General features: G+C 36.8%; 1 protein-coding gene across 3 annotated transcripts in view; it reads right to left on the reverse strand.

The window, feature by feature from the left end:
* Nucleotides 1–23,295, reverse strand: part of TAFA2 (TAFA chemokine like family member 2) — a 509,650-nt gene that overhangs the window by 260,281 nt on the left and 226,074 nt on the right. Inside the window, exon 1 of one of the 3 annotated variants that reach the window (XM_046010601.1) lies at nt 14,181–14,503. The exons of 1 other annotated variant lie outside the window; for it this stretch is intronic. In XM_046010601.1, the coding sequence (XP_045866557.1) occupies nt 14,181–14,233 (53 nt within the window). In that variant the 5' untranslated portion in view covers nt 14,234–14,503. Of the gene's footprint in view, nt 1–13,390; nt 13,421–14,180; nt 14,504–23,295 lie in introns of those variants that run through there. One more of the 3 variants, XM_046010604.1, reaches the window with a different exon arrangement.

Genomic DNA, 23,295 nt, shown 5'->3' on the forward strand with positions numbered 1-23,295 from the left:
CAATATAAATATATATATATATCTCAGATATATATTTTAGTGAGTAAGAACAAAGAAACAGAGCAACAGTATGGGCCTCAGACTTGGAAATTACGTCCATCACATTAACATCAAACATTACTCCCTTTGTGGAGGTCGGAAAATAAAGACAATGTCTAATATAGAGATCAGCTAAACTCATTTTACATATTACTCACTCATTTTCTCTAACTTTTTTTTTCTTAAGCTAGAAGTAAACATTCTTTTGTTTTCTTTAAACATTTGGAATGATCTCATAAATTAAAGGTTTATCAAAAGTTTCAGTCTATTACTTTTTATCCAGTAACATGGTTAGTTTGTGTGCTGTAATTTTTTATTTAATTTTTTAATTTCATATTTTTCTTTTAATTTCATACTTTAAATTTCATATATAAATAACTTGATAGTTTCCTTACCACGTACCATTTTAAGTCTATAGGCATAAACATTAGTATCTCAAATTTGTATGGTGCTATTATGATTCTAGTTTCAAAATCTTTCTCTGTGCTTCTGGATCACTCTGCACACATAGCTAATTAAGTGTCCACAAGACAGCACAGTGAGGCACCTAGCCCATTACACTGTGTGTTCTTTAGGGGAACAAGCTTTGTCCAATTATCATTATATCCCTAATATCTAACATACTGCTATGCTTATTTTTGGTGCGAAGAATGTTCATTAAATAGTTATGGTTCACTAAATTTATGTTGATTCACTTTACCTCCACAACTACCCTTGAAAAATGCTCTATTATTAGCTTCCTTTGTTAGATGAGGAAATATACTCTGAGCAGCTCAGAGATTGATTGTGTAAGGACTGGAATCTGGTCTCTGAGTTCCACCTCCCAGATGTTCCTTCCTGTTACACACATGATCATAAGCAGTATATCCTCCAATTATAAATCAGTGTTTAGCTACTTACAAACTGTATCAATCAATTATACTTTCAACTTTTTTTAGATAAGAAATTTATTGAGATATAGGGGTACCTGAGTGGCTCAGTGGGTTAAGCCTCTGCCTTCAGCTCAGGTCATGATCTCAGGGTCCTGGGATCAAGCCCCACATCGGGCTCTCTGCTCAGCAGGGAGCCTGCTTCTCTCTCTCTCTCTCTCTCTCTCTCTCTGCCTGCCTCTCTGCCAACTTGTGATCTCTGTCAAATAAATAAATAAAATCTTTAAAAATTTTTCATTAAAAAAAAGAAATTTATTAAGATATAAATCACAGGGGCACCTGGGTGGCTCAGTGGGTTAAAGCCTCTGCCTTCAGCTCAGGTCATGATCTCAGGGTCCTGGGATTAAGCCCCGCATCGGGCTCTCAGCTCCGCAGGGAGCCTGCTTCCTCCTCTCTCTGCCTGCCTCTCTGCCTAGTTGTGATTTCTGTCAAATAAATAAAATATTAAAAAAAAAAAAAGATATAAATCACATGCCATAAGTTTCTCCCTTTAAAAGCATATAATTCGGGGCACCTGGTTGGCTCAGTTGGTTAAGCATCAGCTTTCAGCTGGGGTCATGATCCCAGGGTTCTGGGATCCAGCCTGGTGTCTGACTCCCGCTCAGTGGGGAGCCTGCGTCTCCCTCTCCTCCACACTCATGCTTGTTCTCACTACCTCTGTCTCTCTCAAATAAAAGAAATCTTTTAAAAATATAAAAAATAAAAGCATATAATTCAGTGAGGTTTTGTACATATGCATGTTTTAAGGCTCTATTTTGATTTATTTTTGAGGGGGAGAGGCAGAGGGAGAGTCACGCAGCTTCAGCGATAAGCGTGGAGCCTGACTCAGACTTGAAGTCAGGACGACGAGATCACAGCCTGAGCTGAAACCAATTGTCAACATTTAACTGACCGCACCAGCCAGGCACCCTGGGTCTTCATATATTCACACAGTTGTGCAATCATTCATCATTAAGTTTATCCGATCTGTTACTAGACCAAGACCAAGAATCCTCTTTCCTTCATATCACAGCAAGTTCTCACAAGTTGCCTCGCTGGACCATTAGGTTTATTGATTTCTTTATTTTAGTTGAAGTTTCATTGACACGCAGTGTTCCATGAGTTTCAGGTATACAATCTAGTGATCTGACAATTCTATGCGTTACACAAGGCTCATAAAGTAATCGCCATCTCTCACCACACAGTTAAATCGCAGTATTATTCACTAGGTTCCCTGTGCTGTAATTTTCATCTCTGTAACTTATTTATAATTAGGAGTTTGTATCTCTTGATCTCCTTCAGCATTTTTTTAATTATTGTTGTGCCGTTTCTAATTACAGCCACTGAACTCTATTTCAATGAAAAACCCCTCTAATCTCAAACTTGCCTTGCTAAACTAAACATTTGGTGTGTACAACCTGAGGAAAACAGACAAAAATAGAAATTTTCTCCTTTCTCTATTTGCTATCAACCTAGGGCCTATAATTTTTACTTGGATATATCTCTCTGAGTATATATAGGCTTATGGAATTGTGGTCAGTTGGGGTGAAGAGATTACAAAATTTCTAATCAAAATTTTATCTAGAATTAAAAATGCATTTTCTCCCAGAAAGCTTTTAGCTTACAGAACGCCTCATATTCCATAGCACGTTGATGTACATTTAATACCGATGAGGCAGCACCTTTGCCCCCATATTTCACAGGTAAAGAAGTTATGGCACAAAATTCCTGAACAGTAAAGCAGCAAAGCATATCGGGTCCTGTGACATCAACTTGAGGGAGCTGCTCTTTTTACTTCTGTATGTAATAGGGTATATTTCTGGATCTCCATCTGACTGTTTTGTTTTGAGGTTAATGTCCTTGTAGCTTTCCAAGTTTGTTTCAATATCTTCTATAATATCAAATGCTTTGCTTAGATTCTCCAAATTTATCTAATTTATCTTCTCATCCACAGTTTCTGAGATAAGTAGATCTAGTGCGTTCCCTACAAACAGGAGATAGTCTACATTTTGAATTCAGAATATCGCTCCCTCTAATTAGCAGAAAGCTAAACTAATTTTTTTTTCCTAGAACTCAAAATTTGAACTTTGCTGATGACAATTACAATACTTTCAGTACGTACACTGATTTACATTAAAACCAACAAAATGCCACATTCATTCTTCATTAACGATTATGAGCTTTCCAGTTAATATAGAAATTCTAGGATTTCCTGTTTATCGTCATATTTTGATCCAAATCCCTGAATGGTAATTTAAGTATTGGCTTTACAGCTTAATTCAAAACAGAACTCAAGTAAAATAAGTTATCTCCTTGATATAGTTCTTATTTTATACATAGAAGTCTTGACCTGTCTTCCTTTTCCTAGAGTAGTGTTCTATCTAGTCACCGTGGAGATTAAAAAGAGATAATAGCCAAGCTTATAGTTCTGAAAAATGCACTCATAAGTGGATGGAGACCTGAGTCATAAAACTTTTCTTGTTGCTTATCTGGTTTTTGTTTAATTTCTTTCATAATCAATATATACCATTTCTATTCAATTTTTTCAGATTATATCCTCATATAAATTCTTTATTAGAAAATCCTGTCATTCCTTATGATGTATTTCCAATACCTTAATTTGGACAGTCATTTTAACATGAATTTTTATAAAAATCCCCCAAATTATCTCCCTCTCACTGTCTTTCTTCTGAGAAACACCCCCTCTATCAGCTGCTAGTGGAGGAATGCTAAGGTTGAGCTATGAGAATGCTGTAACCTCCATAAGATGCACCCAAGCCCTTCAAATTCACCATAATAGCCCTCTTTTCCCTTACCACACCCAAATCTGCCACTGCTCTGGCTCCTGAGTCTTGGCAAGACAACATACCCAGTTAGCAAAGTTAGCAACACTAAGTTTCCTTGATTACTCCTTCTTCCTCATCCCACACATTTACTATATTCATTCATCCATCCATCATTGAACAAATATTGAAGGCACCCTATGTAACTGGGACAGTGCCAAATACTAATCATCTTGTTCTTTTTTCCAGACTTCTTTCTTTTCTTTTCTTCACATACCAAAATTCTATTCATCCTTTAGGACCCAATCCAAACGGTATTTGCAGTTCCTATATAAAACCTTTTCTAATTTCTCCCCACCATTCCCTGTAAAAATGGTTTTCTTATGTGTCCAGAGAATTTTTTACTTATATACAATGATCACAATACCCATTGTAGTTTGATATGTATTAGAAAGTTATCTGGAGCCCCTCCACTAGGTTATATAAGCCTGCCAAATAAAAATGCTTTACACATCTTTTTTTTCCCATCAAGAGATTAGTACATTCATTTGAAGGTTAATATCCAGCAAAACCCAAAATTCCAAAAGGTTAACAGAGCAGAGAAACAGAATATTCAGGCAAAGTTCACACTAAGAATCCATGCAAGCAAACAATAACTTACAAGAAGGTAACTGACAAGAACATATCCTGTCCTAGAAGAAAAGTGATCTACTGTGTGGGTAAACTAGGTTAGGACTCAATCAGGAGCAAGATAGGTTTATTTTAAATATTGGAATACAAGCAAAAATAAACAAGTGAAACTGCATCCAACGAAAAACCTTCTGCACAACAAAACTTCTAAAACTATCAACAAAATGAAAAGGCAACCTACCAAATGGAAGAAGATATTTGCAAACCCCACATCCAGTTAGGGATTAATATGCAAATACCCAAAATATATAAAAAACCCATACAATTCAATTCTTTTGCCATCCTTTGATGGGCAAAGGAACTAAACAGACATTGTTTACAAAGAAGATATACAAATAGCCAACAGGTACATGGAAATGTCCTCAACATCACTAATCATTAGGAAATGCAAATCAAAACCACAAAGAAATATCAACTCACACCTGTTAGGATGGCTATTACAAAAGAGAGAGAGAAAATGCTAGCAAAGATGCAGAAAAAAAGGGAATGCTTGCAAACTGTTGCTGTAATTATAAATTGATGTAGCCACTACAGAAAACAGTATGAAGGTTCCTTAAGAAATTAAAAATAGAAATACCATATGATCCAGCAACTCCATCTCTGGGTATATATCCAAAAGAATTGAAATCAACATCTTGAAGAGATATCTGTATTCCCATGTTCAGAGCAGCATTACTCAAAATAGCCAAGATGTAGAAACAACCTGTGTCCATCAGTGGATGAATAGATCAAATGTGAGATACACACACATACACACAAACACATAGGAATATTATTCAACCTTTAAAAAGGAGAAAGTCTTGTCATTTGCCACAATATGGTTGAACCTGCAGGGCATTATGCTAAGTGAAAAAAGTCAGACAGAGAAAGACAAATTCCAGGATGCCTGGGTGGCTCGGTTGGATAAGCAGCTGCCTTTGGCTCAGGTAATGATCCCAGGGTCCTGGGATCAACCCCCACCTTGAGCTCTCTGCTCAGTGGGGAGCCTACTCCTCCCTCTCCCTCTGCCCCTCCTTCCTACTTGTTCTCTCTCAAATAAATAAAGTTTTTCTTTAAAATGGGCAAATTCCCCATTGTATCACTTATAGGTGTACAAACTTTCAGTTATTAGAAGAATAAGGTCTGAGGGGTTGATGCATAGCCTGGGGATTAGAGCTGACAACACGGCATCGTGTAAGTAAAACTGCTTAGAGAATAGAGCTTAAGTGTTCTCACAGACACACACAAAGGTAAATATGTATAATGGTGTACTTGTTAAATTAACTCAATGGGGGAGGAATTCTTTCACAATAGATGTGAATATCAAATCATCACAATGTCAATATCTTACCTGTCAATTTTATCTCAATGAAACTAAGAAAAATAAATAAATGCTAGTCTCCAAGAGCAGATTGAAACTCAGAAGCAACAAGAAGTCCAGTTCCCAGGGATGAGTTATTCTAAGAGTACTTTGACAGTATCATTGTATGCCTTAACCAATCACAAATGACACTTTGAAGGCAGAACAAAACAGAGGTTGCAAGCAGATCAATGGCCCTAATTATGGGAACTTGAGAATAATATGGAAGTGTGCAACCCCCAAAACACCTCATCAGAGATACATTCGATTGCATTGGATGAACATGGGTCCTTGGGTTAAAGACTAAATCTATCACATGGCCTAGAAATTTCTGAAAAATATGGACCCTGTCTTTGTTTTCAACAAACACTTACGGAATCCATTGGAGAAGAGCTGTGCTCAGTGGCACCCCAGGGGGGTAGCTGCACATTGCATGGGGTAATTCCATTTCAAGAATAACTGAAAGAGGGCGCCTGGGTGTCTCAGTCATTAAGCGTCTGTCTTCTGCTCAGGTCATGATTCTGGGTCCTGGGATCGAGCTCAGCATCAGGCTCCCTACTCAGTGGGATACCTGCTTCTCCCTCTCCCACACACCCTGCTTGTATTCCCTCTGTGTCTCTGCCAAATAAATAAATAAAATCTTTCAAAAGAAGAAGAAGAATTGGAGGAAAGCCCATTTTATTCTCACTGGCAGCTATGCTAACATAACTTCTATCTTCCTCCTTTCTAATTTGAGGTGTTTTAAACTATCTAGACATATTTACAACACTGGAGTGAGAGATTTCTACAATAAATATAAAATTCTTTATGTTTTTCCACTCCATGAAATAATCACTTTTCTATGTGTGTCTTTTTCTATGTACATATTCTATTGTTTTAAGTTTCCACGTGCGCAGGAGACATGTAGAAGAATCATATCCAAGCTGACCTGGGGAAAGAATGCATGTATTATTACAAACAAATGTTAAGTTGCTCCAAATTAAAAATAAGAAATACTTAGGGACTAGATCACAGGGTATCTTGATCTTTTCTTGTGGGTCAGGCTTCAATAAGGAGGTGACATTTGCATGTATCTTTTTCTATGTGTATATTCTATTGTGTTAAGTATTCAGAGCAGCACAGGCACTATTCTGAAACTAGGCAATAATGAACTCAAACAAGAGATACGAATTAAGCACCTGCTAACCATAAACACTGGGATAGGCCAACTGCGGTTACAAAGAAGAACCCAAGAATTTAACTTGGCCCAAAGAAGTGACATAAAGACTGGGAAAAACCATCCATGCCCCATGGAGGTCCTATATCAGAGAAAGTTCAAAGTTCTCGAACACATTAATTTAACCGTAAAGGATAAGCTAAAGAGAATCTAACAGCCGTGCATTATGTATCCAGTGCAATGACTTGAATCTAAAGAACAAACTACACCCCCACTGTTCCTTCCATCACTTTGAATGAAATGTGTCCAGCACAGCACATGCATTCTATCAGACAGCACCGGCAGGATGGCACACTTCTTTCAATCTCCAATAAAGCAAAGCACTGGAAACTCAAGGAAGAGTTGAACCAGCTCCTTGAACCACTCAAAATAATGTTCACAGGCATGTCCTCCTTTGAAATACTCAGTATTTCATTTCAAAACTTGAAAAGCAATCAAGAATACTGACAGGAGGAGTGAAAACATATCAGAAGAAAGCAAAATGATAAGCACTTACAGTCAGGATTTATGGAGCACCTGTTTCTGCATGGTAGCATATGAATGGGGAGAAAAGATAAAGATGCTCTATTCACCACTGTCATACATTCTCCAATAAGGAAAATCATACTTCAAATAGGACATACCCATGAGCACTGACTCTCATATACAGGTGTGCAGTCCCCCATTTCTGTAATCGTGGTTCTGGCCTGGTAATGTCCCTATGGTCAACCACTGTTTAATGAGGTCTTTGTGTTGGTTCAACAGGTATTTATCACTTAACAGATATCACTGTAACATATCACCATTTAAAACATGTGGAAAACATGTTCCTTATACCCTTCCCATATTAGCTACTCTTCTAGGTACAGCTGAGATGGCTAAAGATTAAGAAAGTAAACTAAAAAAACCCATCTGCTGGGCTAACCTCATTTTCTTCTTCCATATACAATTTGCTTTTTTCCAATTTCTGGGCCTTTCCTCATGTTACGTTATCTACACATCATATCTTCCATAACCCCTCTACCAGCACTTCCATTACAACAAGTCAGTATTCTTACTTTTCCCCCCGTCACTCCATTCTCCAAGCCAAACGCCACTTTTTTTTGAGCTCCCTTATTGTACAAACTTGTGTTAATATAATAAACTTGAGCTTCAGTCTCCTACATCTTATATGGCTTAGTAATGCATATTAAGGCAACTTGCTCATTTTAAACCACTGTATAAAAATACAAGATGCACAACATGGGCCTCGCCCTCAGGGTCATTACTTCAAGCCCCCACATGGCATTTTGAGCTTGTTGTGTTTGTATGGAGAGGTAGGTCTCTTTCTTCATTTATTTTCATTTATTTTTTCGGAGATACTATGATTAAATCATGATGATAACCACAGTAGCTTCCAGTTTTTGAGGGCTTTGTTCCAGTCACTGTGCCAATCATTTTTCACATTTTATCTTAGTCAATCATTAAAACAATGCTATACAGTTAAACTGGTAGGAGGAGGATTATTTAACTATATTAGGAAACTGATAAAGCAAAGAAGGAATTTGCCCTAGAATTCATATCTCAATGAACTCTCACGTTTACTAGGGATGAGATCACTAGTAAAGTGTGGACCCAGTATTGCCTTTTAAAGACACATAAAAGTGGCTGATTTCAAATTCTTTCTCAAAAGCTAGGTTTATCTTGAATGAATTTATTAACCAGTTTTGAGCCACATTTCTTCACGATGAAATATGATTGTGCAAATGAACACGAATTAGGTATAAACACACACACACACACACAGTAACTATTATATAGCAAACACTTAGCAAGCATTGTTTTCTCTTTTTCTCCTAAATGAATTAGTTCTTCATGCCAAAAACAACTTTATGATATTGCTGTGCTCTACTGTTTCAAGTACAATAATTTTACCTTAAGTAATGAATAAATGCTTTATCATTGAACAGTATACATTTGTGATTAAATAAAAGATATATTCATATGCTAACCAATTTTAATGTTAGATAAAAAGATCCCTTTTAAAAAACTCAACTTTAAACTTCTTTTTAAATTTGCTGTCTATTTTCCATTAGTGAGAATATATTGAGGATATGAAAAGCAATCATTAAACAAAGGTTGCCTGGAGATGTATTCAATGACTAAAGAGTAGAATCCTAACCCAGTTTGTGGTTATTAAACACTTTAAAAACATAAGGCCTGGTCTGCTTCCCCAAATCTTATTTTACACATTGTATAAGAGAGCAATGCGTATCAACAGGCATATATCCCTAGGCAGCTCTAGTGGAAGATCTACTAAGTACTGAGTGAAAAAAGGCAAAAAAATGAAAACATAAACCTGATCTCCAATCAACTCCTAGTCTAATAGAGAAACCATGTACAACATAATGCAGTACTTTTTAAAAGGTACAAAAATAATAACAGCACAAAGGAAGGAGACTAACTAAGCTTCAAACATCAGAGAACTCAATACACATTTCAACTTGTCCCTGCAGAAGACTACCAATTCACAAGGCAAAAACTAAGACAAAATAATATTCCATATGAGGAAATTGTGCAAACAAAAACATAGATGCATGAAAAAATTAGGTTATAATATGTTCAGAGGATATCAAGAAATCCAATATGGCTAAAGCAAAGGGAAAATAAAGATGCGGGTCAGAGATAGGATGGGAAAGAAACATATAGTCGGTTGTTAAAGACCTTGACAGCCGTGCTAAGAAGCGCAGAGTAAAAACAGAATTTTAACCCAGCTGTACACCAAATTCCTACGTCTTCATTCTTAAAAAAATACACACACACACACACACACAGAATAGAATGACCTTGCTTTTTTACTTTTGACAGTACCAATAAAGAATAAATAAAAAAACCAACAATCCAAATGACTAAGGAAATTACTGGTAGGTATCAAATCAGAAAAAAACTAACAATGGCTAAAATTGCATACGACAGACTTAACAGCAACTACACATGGATGGAAGAATCCAATTTCCCTAATATAATTTATATCTAAATATTTTTTCTTCCCCAAATACTGGATTTGTTAGAAATAATGGCCACGAAAGAAAAAAACACAATGTCAGAAACTAATTTGTCAAATGTGATAAGAACAAAACTCGTTGAAAAGGATGGGCAAAATTTTAAATAAACAAACAAGGGTTAACAGATCTGGGATATAAGAAATCAACCAATGTAGCTAAATGAATTTTTTCCTCTTCAAAAGTTACAGTGTTGGGAATTAAATGGTAGATTGAGCCCAGAATCTGAGGTACTTTACAATAGTCAAAGGAGTTTGGCAGTAACAAAAACTAAGATCTTCTGGAAGAAAATGACCTAACAGAAGCACTATTCTTAGATAATTACTAGCCTAACAAAATGCATTAGGTGTGTACCACATCCAGGAGAGAGGAGTCACCGAGAAGTGGATAGAGAAACAGGAGTCATCAGTTAGCAATCTCCTGCAAAAATCATTACAAATACTCAGATTAGAGTATTAGAGGAATAGAGAAGAAAAAATTCAAGAAAGCAGTTAGGAGATGAAAAAATTGTCCTCAGTAATTCATTCCATATAGATTTTTTTTTTAATGATGAAGACTACTTTTGGCATACCTGCATTTCACTCTAGAAATTTCAAAAATGAGGGGGTGACCCAAATGTTAGTGATCCACTAGTTCTAGGTGAATGGAGGTTTAGGAAAAGTTGCTGGATATAGCAAAACATATCATTACTGAACTTAAAAGAAGAAAATGGGAGGATATAGAAAACAGAGCAGAAAAAGAAGTGAAAATCAAAGACATAAAGACAACCAGTATAGAATACTCACTCAAAAATCACAGGGGGACCCCTAGGTGGCTCAGTGGGTTAAGCAGCTGACTCTTGGTTTCCACTCAGGTCATGATCTCAGTGTCCTGGGATCCAATCCTGTGTTAGTCTCCACACCCAGCAAGGAGTCTGTTTCAGGATTCTTTCTCTCCCTCTGTCCCTCCCCTTCTCACCTGTGCTCTCGCTCTCTCTCCCTCCCCTCATCCCCATCCCCGCCCCACTTTCTCTCAAATAAATAAATAAATCTTTTTTAGAAAGTCATATGGAAGGCGTGATCAGAGACCTCTTGAAAAAGAAAAATGAAAATGTTATAGGTCTTGAATAGGTAAGGGTTAGAGAGAGTGATAAATTATACAATAATCTTGAATCTGCTCAAAGTCATGGTAAAAGAATAAAGAAATAGAAGTCATATGCACTAAAAGGTTAAGCAGGTGGGCAAGGGCATCAGCACAGCCTATGAAGAAGGACAAGTTGAGAAGTTGAGGACCTCAAATTGGTTGAGTCAGGAGATACACCCAACAGGTAATCATCTCACTCTCCCAGCCTTTCCAAAACTACAAATCCTAACACCCTGTATTAAAACCTTCACATTTGCAGTTCACAGAGTGGATTCTCTTTTCTTGGCCAAACCCTAACTGATGAGCATGGTATGAGAGTAGTAAGCCTGGATACCTTAAGGAAGCTAGAAACGGAAAAAGGGTTCAGGAGTAAAAAAAAAAAAAAAACTGGACAGAATAAAGAATATGTAGCAGAAAAAGAACAAGTAGAATGACTTTGTTTAAAAGATCCAGTGACTTGTAGCTAAGAACAAACGTGTCATTGGAAGTAGAGATTATTGGCAGCAGTAAATCATCTGGAGGAGCAGCTGGGCAGCAGATGATCTGGCAAAACAGAAATGCCATACAAGGAATACCCAACGGAAAGTGGGAGGTAACCGCTGAACTGCTGTCAACGGCTCACACCCATTTTTAGGAAATAGAGATCAGTCTGACACACAAATCTTAAGGACTCAATCAGGTATCTCACACTTTAAAAATTGTTTTCCTATCTACCTCAATACCCCATTCAAATACTAGTCAGAGCAATGGAAATACTTACTATATTATGACCTCAAATAAAAATATTCATGTGAATCACATAAAAATGATTCATTTGCTCCCTTTCAAATATATAACACTCATTAAAGAATGCATTTTTTTGGTACATCTGTCAACGATAGATGATATATACTATTAGTAAAGGTCATTGGTGTCCATGTCTTCTGCCTGGGAGCATATATATGAATGCAAATTAAAAATGCACTACAAAAATATTTTAAGAGTTCCAAGTGCCTCCACCCTCCTAACTTATATAATCGTAACTGTCAAGGTGAAAGAATATTTCATATCTTATTATAATCAAGTACATAGTCTCTAAGGAGGACTCCATGTTGAAAACATATATAAATTCTGATTTCCTTAGAAAATTTCTTAAAAAATTATAGCTTAACACAGTGGTTCCCACCCTTGTCTTCATATTAGAATCACACAGGATTTGTAAAAAATTCAAACCCCAGTCTGTCATACACAGCAATTAAATCACAAGCTCTGGGGGGTGGAGTATAGGCATCATTTTTTTTTTAATTCTCCAGGTAATTCCAACATGCCGACAAGTTGGAAACCACTGTGTTAACACAGAACACCTTAAAGGAAGCCTGATTAGTCCTTGAGATGATCAAACTTTGTCACACACCAGAATCATGTGGGAGTTGTAATATCCTGGACCCCAGCTGCACCGCAGACTAATTAAATTATAATCTTTGAGGGGTGAGAGCCAGACATCAGTTGTTTTTTAAAGATCCAAATATGCACCAAAGTTTGAGAACCAAAAACTTAAATTAGAGAATGGTTTGTAATACTAATCAAAATCATTAGATGTCTGGAAAAAGAACATCATTGATACAAAATAAAAATTCTTATTAAAACTCTCCAAAGAGAGAGAGAGAGAGAGAGAACAGGAGTGTATACTATGTTGTGTAAAGATAATGATTCTCTAGTAAATAGACCAGGTAGTATGTTAATAATATTGAAATTGAAAATTGAAAAGACAGAAAAAGGCTAAGCAAGACAAATGGAATAAAGCAATTATAATCTGCTGTCACTTAAAGATGTGTGATAGAATCTTTTAATCTTTATATAATTTAAAAAAATACACTCCTATCCTATTCACTGTCCTTGCCAAATGTGTACATCTAGGAAATTTAAAAGGAATTTCAGAGGTACAAAAACGTTTCCAAATATTCAGATATGTAAATTAAGTAACTGAATAATTTCAAAGCCAGAAAAGGTCATCTCTCATTTCTCACCACCATTCTAATCAGTAGTTCCCGGCCACTCTTTGGTTTTCTTGAAAATTAGCTCAAGGAAAACAAAACATATATTATATCTCAAATGCAACAGAATGGGTATTTGAATTAAAAGGATTTGATGATATCATTTTTAACCATTTATTTAATCTTCACATTTACGTAAATATCTTTCAAAAAAATGTTTAAGTATAATTTAAAACAGATTTCATAAAGTATAATTAGATGTGCTGTCAGATGGGAAGACAAATTAAAAGCGAGACTCACACTGTTACAGTAGCGATGCCACCCAGGAACAGCTGATCTTTTGCACAAGGCTCACAGCAGAATGTAATCCAGTCTCCACAGGATGTGTGATTTTAAGACTTACAGAATACTAGTATTTAAGTTAGTAATCAATGCAGTTTCCTTTGCTGGAAAAAACCTGTGTGCTACATAAATGAGAGAAATGTATATATTTTTCTTTTTTTTAACTTTTGCAAATTGAATCCCTGGTAAAAAGCCTCAGTTATCACCAGTTCATCCAAGTAAGAGCAAGGCATGTGCTACCAATTGATAGTACATATTTAAGACAAAGTTATGTGGAGGAGCGAAGCAAGATGGCAGACGAGTAGCAGACTGAAATGACATCAGGTCCCAGGAATTCTGCTAGATAGTTACCAAACCATACCGAACACCTACAAACTCAACAAGTGACAGAAGAGAAGACGAGCAGCAATTCTACAAACAGAAAATTGATCACTTTCTGGAAGGTAGGATGTATGAAGAAGTGAATCCGAAATGACAGGAAGACAGACTGCGGGAGGAGTGGCCGGCTCCAGGCAAGCAGTGGAACAGTGGAGCACAAAATCAGAACTTTTAGAAGTCTGCTCCACTGGGGGACATCACTCCAGAGACTAAGTGGGGATGGAGCCCTTGTGCAGACAGCATGGTCTCAGGTTCCAAGGGGTCACAGAAAGGCCAGGGGTGTCTGAGTACAACAAAGCTCCCAGGTTTCAGAGTAGGGAAGCCAACAACAGAGACAGAGCCGAGGAGGGGTCTCTCAGATCGGGGTTACCTTAAACCATGATCCAAGGCACAGTTGGACCACTGCTCTTCAAGCAGGGACATCACAAATGGCAGATCCGGAGAGACTCCCTCCTTCCCCTCAGGGTGGAGTGACGTGAGAGCACGTGGCAGGAATCCACTGGGTTTGGAGACTCCAGACGGGACTGTGCGCCAGAGACAGAAGCGCCCCGTCAACAGGCCAGTTGAGCTCAGAGTAGGGCTGGAGACCAGGCAGACGGGAGGGAAGGACTGCTTTTCTCTGATGGCACACTGAGAGTGGGGCCCTGGATGCTCGGATCCTCTGGGCCGGAGATTGGGAGGCCGCCATTTTCATTCCAGTCCTCCAAAGCTCTATAGAAAGCACTCAGGGAACAAAAGCTCCTGAGGGCAAATCCCAGCAGATTAATTAGCCTCCTCCCTGGCAAGGGCAGTGCAATTTCAACTCCAGCAAAGACATTTGATACTCACTACAACATGCCCCTCCCCCAGAAGATAAGCAAGAGCATCCAGCCAAGACAAAGTTCACCCATCAAGGAGAACAATGAAACTCCAGAGCTAGAGGAAAGCAACACATAGAATTCATGGCTTTTTCCCCATGATCCTTTAATCTTGCAAAGTTAAATTTTTCTAAATTTTACTTCTTTCTTATTCTTTGTAATTTTCCTCTTTACTCTTTTAATGTTTTTTAACTACTTTATCTTAACAATACTTTATTTAAAAAATCTTTTTAGGGGTGCCTGGGTGGCTCAGTGGTTTAAGCCACTGCCTTTGGTTCAGGTCATGATATCAGGGTCCTGGTTCGAGTCCCGCACTCAGCTCTCTGCTCTGCAGGAAGCCTGCTTCCCTCTCACTCTCTCTCTCTCTCTCTCTGCCTGCCTCTCTGCCTACTTGTGATCTCTCTCTGTCAAATAAATAAATAAAAAATCTTTTTTAAAAAAAATCTTTTTAAACCTTCATTGTTAGAGTCATATTTTATCCCTTCATTGTATTTAACCTTATTTTTGTATACATATAGGTCTTTTTTTTTTCTTTAAAATTTTGGGATACAATTTCTTCTAATAGATAAAAATATATCCTAAATCTAGCACATAGCTTTGTTCTAGTCTCCAGCCTGAGCACATTCTCTCTTTATTTTTTCTTTTTCCAACCATCTTATCAACTCCTTTTTTTAGAATTTTTAAAAAATTTCTATCTTTACAGTCTTATTCCATCCCTTCATCATATTTGCCCTTATTTTTGTATATATATATATGTTTTTCTTTAAAATTTTGGGAGGTAGTTTTCTTTAAGAGACCAGAATACACCCACAATCAAGTGGGTGGCTCTTTTCTATTCACCAATTAAGATATATATTTTTTTTAATTTTTAAATTTTAAAGTTTTATTTCTTTTTCCCACCCCTTTCTTCTCCCCCTGGTTTTGGGTCTCTTCTGATTTGGTTAGTGTACATTTTTCTGGGGTCTTTGTCACCTTTCAGTATTTTATTCTCTCGTTCATATATTCCTATCTGCATAAAATGACAACGTGGAAAAACTCATCACAAAAAAAAAAAAAGAACAAGAGACATTACCAATGGCTAGGGACCTAATCAATACAGACATTGATAATATGTCAGAACTAGAGTTCAGAATGAGGATTATCAAGGTGCTAGCTGGGCTTGAAAAAGGCATGGAAGATATTAGAGAAACCCTTTCTGGAGAAATAAAATCCATTTCTGGAGAAATAAAAGAACTAAAATCTAACCAAGTCAAAATAAAAAAAAAGCTATGAAAGAGATGCAATCAAAAATGGAGGTTTTTACTGCTAGGATAAATGAGGCAGAAGAGAGAATTAGTTATAGAGAAGACAAAATGACAGAGAATAAAGAAGCTGAACAAAAGAGAGACAAACAACTACTGGACCATGAGGAGAGAATTCAAAAGAAAAGTGATACCATAAGATGAAACATATTCATATAATTGGGATCCCAGAAGAAGAAGAAGAAGAAGAAAGGGAGAGAGGGACAGAAGGTATATTGGAGTGAATTATAGTACAGAATTTTCCTGATATGGCAAAGGGAACAAGCAACAAAATCCAGGAGGCACAGAGAACTCTCCTCAAATCAACAAAAATAGGTCCATACCCCATCATCTAAGAATAAAACTTACAAGTCTGAGTGATGGAAAGAAAATCCTGAAAGCAGCTCAGGACAAGAAGCCTGTAACATAAAATGGTAGAAATATTAGATTGGCAGCAGATTTATCCACAAAAACTGGGCAGGCCAGAAAGAACTGGCATGATATATTCAGAGCACTAAATGAGAAAAATATGCAGCCAAGAATACTATATCCAGCTAGGCTATCATTGAAAATAGAAGGAGAGATAAAAAGCTTCCAGGACAAACAAAGATTAAAACAATTTGCAAACACCAAACCAGCTCTACAGGAAATATTGAAAGGGGTCCTCTAAGCAAAGAGAGAGCCTAAAAGTAGTAGACCAGAAAAGGAGACAATATATAGTAACAGTCACCTAACACGCAATACAATAACACTAAATACATATCTTTTAATAGTTAATCTGAATGTAAATGGACTAAATGTCCCAATCAAAAGACACACGCTATCAGAATGGATTAAAAAAACCAGACCCATCAATATGCTGTCTACAAGAAACTCATTTTAGACTCAAAGACACCCCCAGATTTAAAGTGAGGAGGTAGAAAACAATTGACCATGCTAATGGAAATCAAAAGAAAGCTGAGGTGACAGTCCTTATATCAGATCAATTAGATTTGAAGCCAAAGACTATAAGAAGAGATGAGGAAGGACACTATATCATACTTGAAGGGTCTGTCAAACAAGAAGATTTTAATATCTATTAAAATATCTATTTTAAATATCTATGCCCCAAACATAGATATTATAGCTATAGATATAGTTGGAGCAGCCAACTGTACTATAGCCAACTATACTAACCAATTAATAACAAAAAAATCAAAGAAACACATCAATAATACAATAATAGTAGGGTCTTTAAACCCCCCTCACTGAAGTGGAACGGAAAATTATAGACCAATATTCTTGATGAACACAGATGTGAAAATTCTCACCAAAATACTAGCCAATCGAATCCAGCAGTACATTAAAAGGATTATTCACCACGACCAAGTGGGATTTATTCCTGGGCTGCAAGGTTGGTTCAACATCCACAAATCAATCAATGTGACAAAATACATTAATAAAAGAAAGAACAAGAACCATATGATACCCTCAATAGATGCTGAGAAAGCATTTGACAAAGTACAGCATCCTTTCTTCATCAAAACTCTTCAGAGTGCAGGCATAGAGGGTATATACCTCAATATCATCAAAGTCATCTCTGAAAAACCCACAGTGAATATCATCCTCAGTGGGAAAAAACTGAGAGCTTTTCCCTTAAGGTCAGGAACACAGCAGGGATGTCCACTATCACCACTGCTATTCAACATAGTACTAGAAGTCCTAGCCTCAGCAATAAGACAAAAAAAGAAATTAAAGGCATCCAATTCAGCAAAGAAGTCAAACTCTCACTCTTTGTAGATGATAGGATACTTTATATGGAAAACCCAAAAGACTCCACTCCAAAACTGCTAGAACTCATATAGGAATTCAGTAAAGTGGCAGGATATAAAATATGCACAGAAATCAGTTGCATTTCTCTACACCAACAGCAAGACAGAAGAAAAAGAAATTAAGGAGTCAATCCCATTTACAGTTGCACCCAAAACCATAAGGCACCTAGGAATAAACGTAACCAAAGAGGCAAAGAATCTGTACTCAGAAAACTATAAAGTACACATTAAAGAAATTGAGGAAAACACAAAGAAATGGAAAAATGTTCTATGCTCATGGATTGGAAAAACAAATATTGTGAAAATGTCTATGCTACCTAAAGCAATCTACACATTTAATGCAATCCCTATCAAAATCCCATCCATTTTTTTCAAAGAAATGGAAAAAATAATCCTAAAATTTATATGCAACCAGGAAAGACTCAGAAGAGCCAGAGAAATGTTGAAAAAGAAAGCCAAAGTTGGTGGCATCACAATTCCAGACTTCAAGCTCTATTACAAAGCTATAATCATTAAGACAGTATGGTACTGACACAAAAAAAGATACATAGATCAATGGAACAGAATAGAGAGCCCAGAAATAGACCCTCAACTCTATGGTCAACTAATCTTCGACAAAGCAGGAAAGAATGTCCAATGGAAAAAAGACAGTATCTTTAATAAGTGGTGTTGGGAAAATTGGACAGCCACATACAGAAGAATGAAACTGGACAATCTCCTTACACCACACACAAAAATAGACTCAAAATGGATGAAAGACTTCAAAGTGAGACAGGAACCCACCAAATCTTTGAGGAGAACTCAGGCAGCACCTCTTTGACCTCAGTCGCAGCAACTTCTTCATAGAAACATTACCAAACGCAACGGAAGCAAGGGTAAAAATAAACTATTGGGACTTCATCAAGTTCAAAAACTTTTGCACAGCAAAGGAAAAAGTCAACAAAACCAAAAGACAACGGACAGAATGGGAGAAGATATTTGCAAATGACATATCAGATAAAGGGCTAGTGTCCAAAATCTATAAAGAACTTATCAAACTCAACACCAAAAGAACAAATAATCAAGAAATGGGCAGAGGACATGAACAGACATGTCTGCAAAGAAGACATCCAGATGATCAACAGACACATGAAAAAGTGCTCAACATCACTAGGCATCAGGGAAGTATAAATCAAAACCACACTGAGATACCACCTCACACCAGTCAGAAAGGCTAAAATTAACCAGTCAGGAAATGACACATGTCAGTGAGGATATAGAAAAAGGGGAACCCTCCTACACTATTGGTGGGAATGCAAGTTGGTGCAGCCACTCTGGAAAACAGTATGGAGTTTCCTCAAACATTTGAAAATAGAGCTACCCTATGACCCAGCAATCACACTACTGGGTATTTACCCTAACTATACAAATGTAGTGATCCAAAGGGGCACATGCACCTGAATATTTATAGCAGCAATGTCCATGATAGCCAAACTATGAAAAGAAACTAGATGTCCATCAACAGATTAATGGATGAAGAAGATGTGGTTTATATATACAATGGAATGATGTACAGTCCTCAAAAGAAATGAAATCATGCCATTTGCAACAACATGGATAGAACTAGAGGGTATTAGGCTGATCAAAGTACATCAGAGAAAGACAATTATATGATCTCTCTGATATGAGGAATTTGAGAGGCAGGTGGGGAGTTTGGGAGATAGGTAAGGAAAAAATGAAACAAGGTGGGATCAGGAGGGAGAAAAACCGTAAGAGACTCTTAATCTCACAAAATAAACTGAGGGTTCCTGGGGGGAGGGGGGAGGGAGAGGTTAGTTGAGTTATAGACATTGGGGAGGATATGTGATATGGTGAGTGTTGTGAAATGTGTAAGCCTGATGACTCACAGACCTGTACCCCTGGGGCAAATAATACATTATATGTTAATTAAAATAATTAATTTTTTAAAAAGATCAAGTTCTGTGCAAACCTTTACACAGCCAATAATTTTGGAAGGTTAGTAGTTGTTATAAATGCAAATCCATCAGACCAAAGCCTGATGACCAATAGATTTCTAAATTATCTGCATAGTCTCTAATGCAGAGGCAGGTGTAATTCTAGGTATTTGTCATCTTACCTTGAAATATCAAAAAATCACTTGCCCCTTTTCATTGGTTTGGAAGAATTTCTTATAAATGAAGTCAAAGATGAGAAAATTCGCCTTTTTAACTTCTTCAGTGAGCCACTAATGAACTAACTAGTTGCCCAGTCAAAAGCAATGTACTTTTTTTTCCCCCAACAACCAGAGTTATTGTTATACTAATTAAACAAGGGGGCTATCAGACTGAGAGGGCTCTAATGCTATGATATCCTATGTAAGCAAGCCAAAACCTAAGCCTTTCAATGCCTCAAGTTTATAAAATTGAAAACGAAGGACAATCAATCACAAACATCCAACTAGGCATTAAACCGTAGCCAAATAATTTCCTTTCTTTGCTTCCATCCTCTCTCAGTGTCTTTTCCCTGGCTCTTGTAGGTAGAGTGATCCTAACAACTTCTGGTTTGGCACAGCCAGATTCAATCAATTTTCAGTCAAACTCTTACAATTTTCAATATGCCCCAGTTTACCTTTTAATATACCTAACTGAAAATAAAAATTATAAAAACATTTTTAAAGTGGACCCACCCTGCAAATAAAAAGAAACACATGTGAATTATCTAAATCAGCTTTTACCATAAACAATGTAGGGGAACAAATTTTGCTCCCCCAAAATATGCTTCCTTGGCATACTGATTACTCAGTATGCATAATATTATTATGGATTACTGAATTCTGATTATTCAAGTTGGGTTTTTCTTAAACACTTCAGACACAGAGAAGCTCTTAAATCCAAGAAGTTACTCCTTTGTAAAAGGCATTTGTATGTAGAAGGAAAATCTCCATTTTAAGAGTGTTCTCCCCAGGGAATGACTCTATGTCTCTAGAAACCGTTATCAATGGAGAAGGCCTGGACTTAAATCTGCCTAACAACCTTATTCTTGTTCACTGTGCTGTTTTGGTAAGCTCCTGTAGCAGACTCCTCATCCCCAACATTTTCTTTTCTGTGTAGCTACGGATGGTATTTAAGGTGATGGCATTGGCCATCTTGAGAAGTTACTCAGTTTTCTAGGTCGTGATCATCTATACAGTAGTGTAATAACATCTAATACACATGTTATTAGACTTTTGGTTGATTTTCCATTATTCTGTCTCATGTCAATTTGATTCTTAGTCCAGCAAGAAGCTTGAAGGTCAGCATAGAAATTTTTTTTCCTCCCCAACATCACCAGTGTTTATTATGATTTGTGGGGGTCAAGGGCAGGCCACCCTGAGATGGGAACTTTGGCATGAACATTATTTTGAATTAAAAAACAATAAAAATCCAGCAGGTGAATAAATCTCCCCTCAAACGCCTGCCTGTACCAGAAAAAGAACAGTAGCAGAAATTCCTCTTTACCTAAAAATCTGAATAGGGCAACCATTGTTTTCTAAACATCTCTCACCTTCCTGCTAATACTTTTCCTCCCCTTCCTATCCTCAGAACCCTAACCCCCTCTCTCTGGCTCATCAAAGCTTCAGTTTGCCTTATTGTCTTTGGAATTTCATGTCTGTTGGGTTCCCTGGACATACAAAACTAAATCTGAATTTTTCCTGTTAATCTCTCTCATGTCAATTTGAATTCTTAGTCCAGAATAAAGTAAATAAATAAATAAAGTCCTTAGAAGGACTTTGAAGAGCAGAGGAAATTCTTCCTCCACAACAGATCCAAATATTATAAAGAAAGTGAGATAATTTAAAACTAATTCTAAGCACAAAACATTTTGCAATTTTTTGTATGAATTAGCATTATAAATGCATGTACCTTAGTATCAAATGAAAGACTTAAGTAGACCTTTCTTCCTAAGCTTTATCAAATGACTGATGTGATCAGCATTTCAATTCTCATTTTAGGAGAGTTTTGGATAAAATATCTTGTCTTCAGATTTTAAAATGGTTCCAAGTTATTAACATTAACTAAGTATTCTTAATATTAATTATCTCTTTCCCTGAAAAATGGCTTTTCACATCTACACTAGAAATATTATGAAGAGCTCTAGCAAATTATGAAACAAAAATGACCTTCTTCTTTGGCATTATTCACTCAAGTGTATACTGAATGTAGTGGCTTCCCCTGCAAAGCTCCAACAATGGATGTACTGCTGTTAGCAGGGCCTTTCTGACTAAAAACCTCTTCTTCTGTAAAACTAACTCAGTAACCCCATACCTGGCCTCTAAAAAGAATAAAATTGCATTTTTATGTCTTACAGTTGGCAGACCACTGAAGTAAAATTGCCACTCTTTTTAAAAGCCTAGCTTTCTCTAGGTGCATTCATTTAATTCTACAGGTCTTTGTCATTTCCTAGAGTACACAGCCATTCTTTCATTTTGTCTCTCTCACCATAAGATAAATCAATGCAAAACAGCCACTTCTGTGAACATCAGTCTTTATTTCAGCCAGGCTCTTACAATGCAAACATAGTGGTGTCCTCAATTCCTCTGATCAGTACACAGACATCTTTTGATCGGAAGGAGTAGAGGGAGGGTAGAAAACATAGAGGAAAGAAAGAAATCATAACACAGATTTCATAAAGATCCGCTTTTTTTTTTTTTTGGATTAAGAATTCCTTTTATAAAAATGAAAACATTCCTACAATGTTGTCCATGATTAAGGTGCTCAGGAGCAGTGAAGGGTTGTATAATTTGCCCCCAGAAAATGTCTCTTTGGCATAACCGTCATTTTTAAGACATAGCAGACAAGAGAAGTTGCGAAACAAACAAAAAATAATAATTGCCCCTTTCTAAGAGACATTTACATTTGTAAGAGAAATCTCCATTTGTAAGGTTGTCTCTTTTCTATACAAAGAAGATGTCTAAATCTCTAGGAAATTATCCATAGAGAAGGCACAGACTTAAAGCTACACAGCAACCATACCCTTGATTACTGAGCTTTGCCTAGTAACCTTCCCTAATTGGCCCCCCCTTCCTCTAGTATCTTTTGTCTTTAGCTAAGGATGGTTTTTAAGGTGTTGTCTTGGGCCATTTGAGGGAATTACTCAGTTTTCCTGAGTATCTCCCATTAAACAGGATGTATACCTGTTATTAAATTTGCTTGTTCTTCTGCTAATATGACTTTTATTATAGGGGATGTTTCAGCCAAGAACTAGAAAGTTCTGAGAAGGAAAAAAATTCCTTCTATCCTTCTAGACCCTTTGGCTAATGTATTATCCAAATGACCACAGGACAGAGCAACAAGAAAGTAACAAATTTAATTACACCTGTATGAGGCCCCCATAAGAATATAAGACCAAAGACAACTCTGGCAAGTGAGGCTTTATGCCATCTTAAGCTAAGGAATGGGATAGGGGCTTGGGGCTTCAAAGAGGAGAGTAGAGTGATTCACAGGATGATTAAGAGGACAGGATGTTTGGTAATTTGGCGTTTGTCTTGCCATATAGATAGGTCACTCAGATAAAAAATT

The sequence above is a fragment of the Meles meles genome, chromosome 7 (genome assembly GCF_922984935.1).
Source record: "Meles meles chromosome 7, mMelMel3.1 paternal haplotype, whole genome shotgun sequence".
Taxonomy (NCBI): Eukaryota; Metazoa; Chordata; class Mammalia; order Carnivora; family Mustelidae; genus Meles; species Meles meles.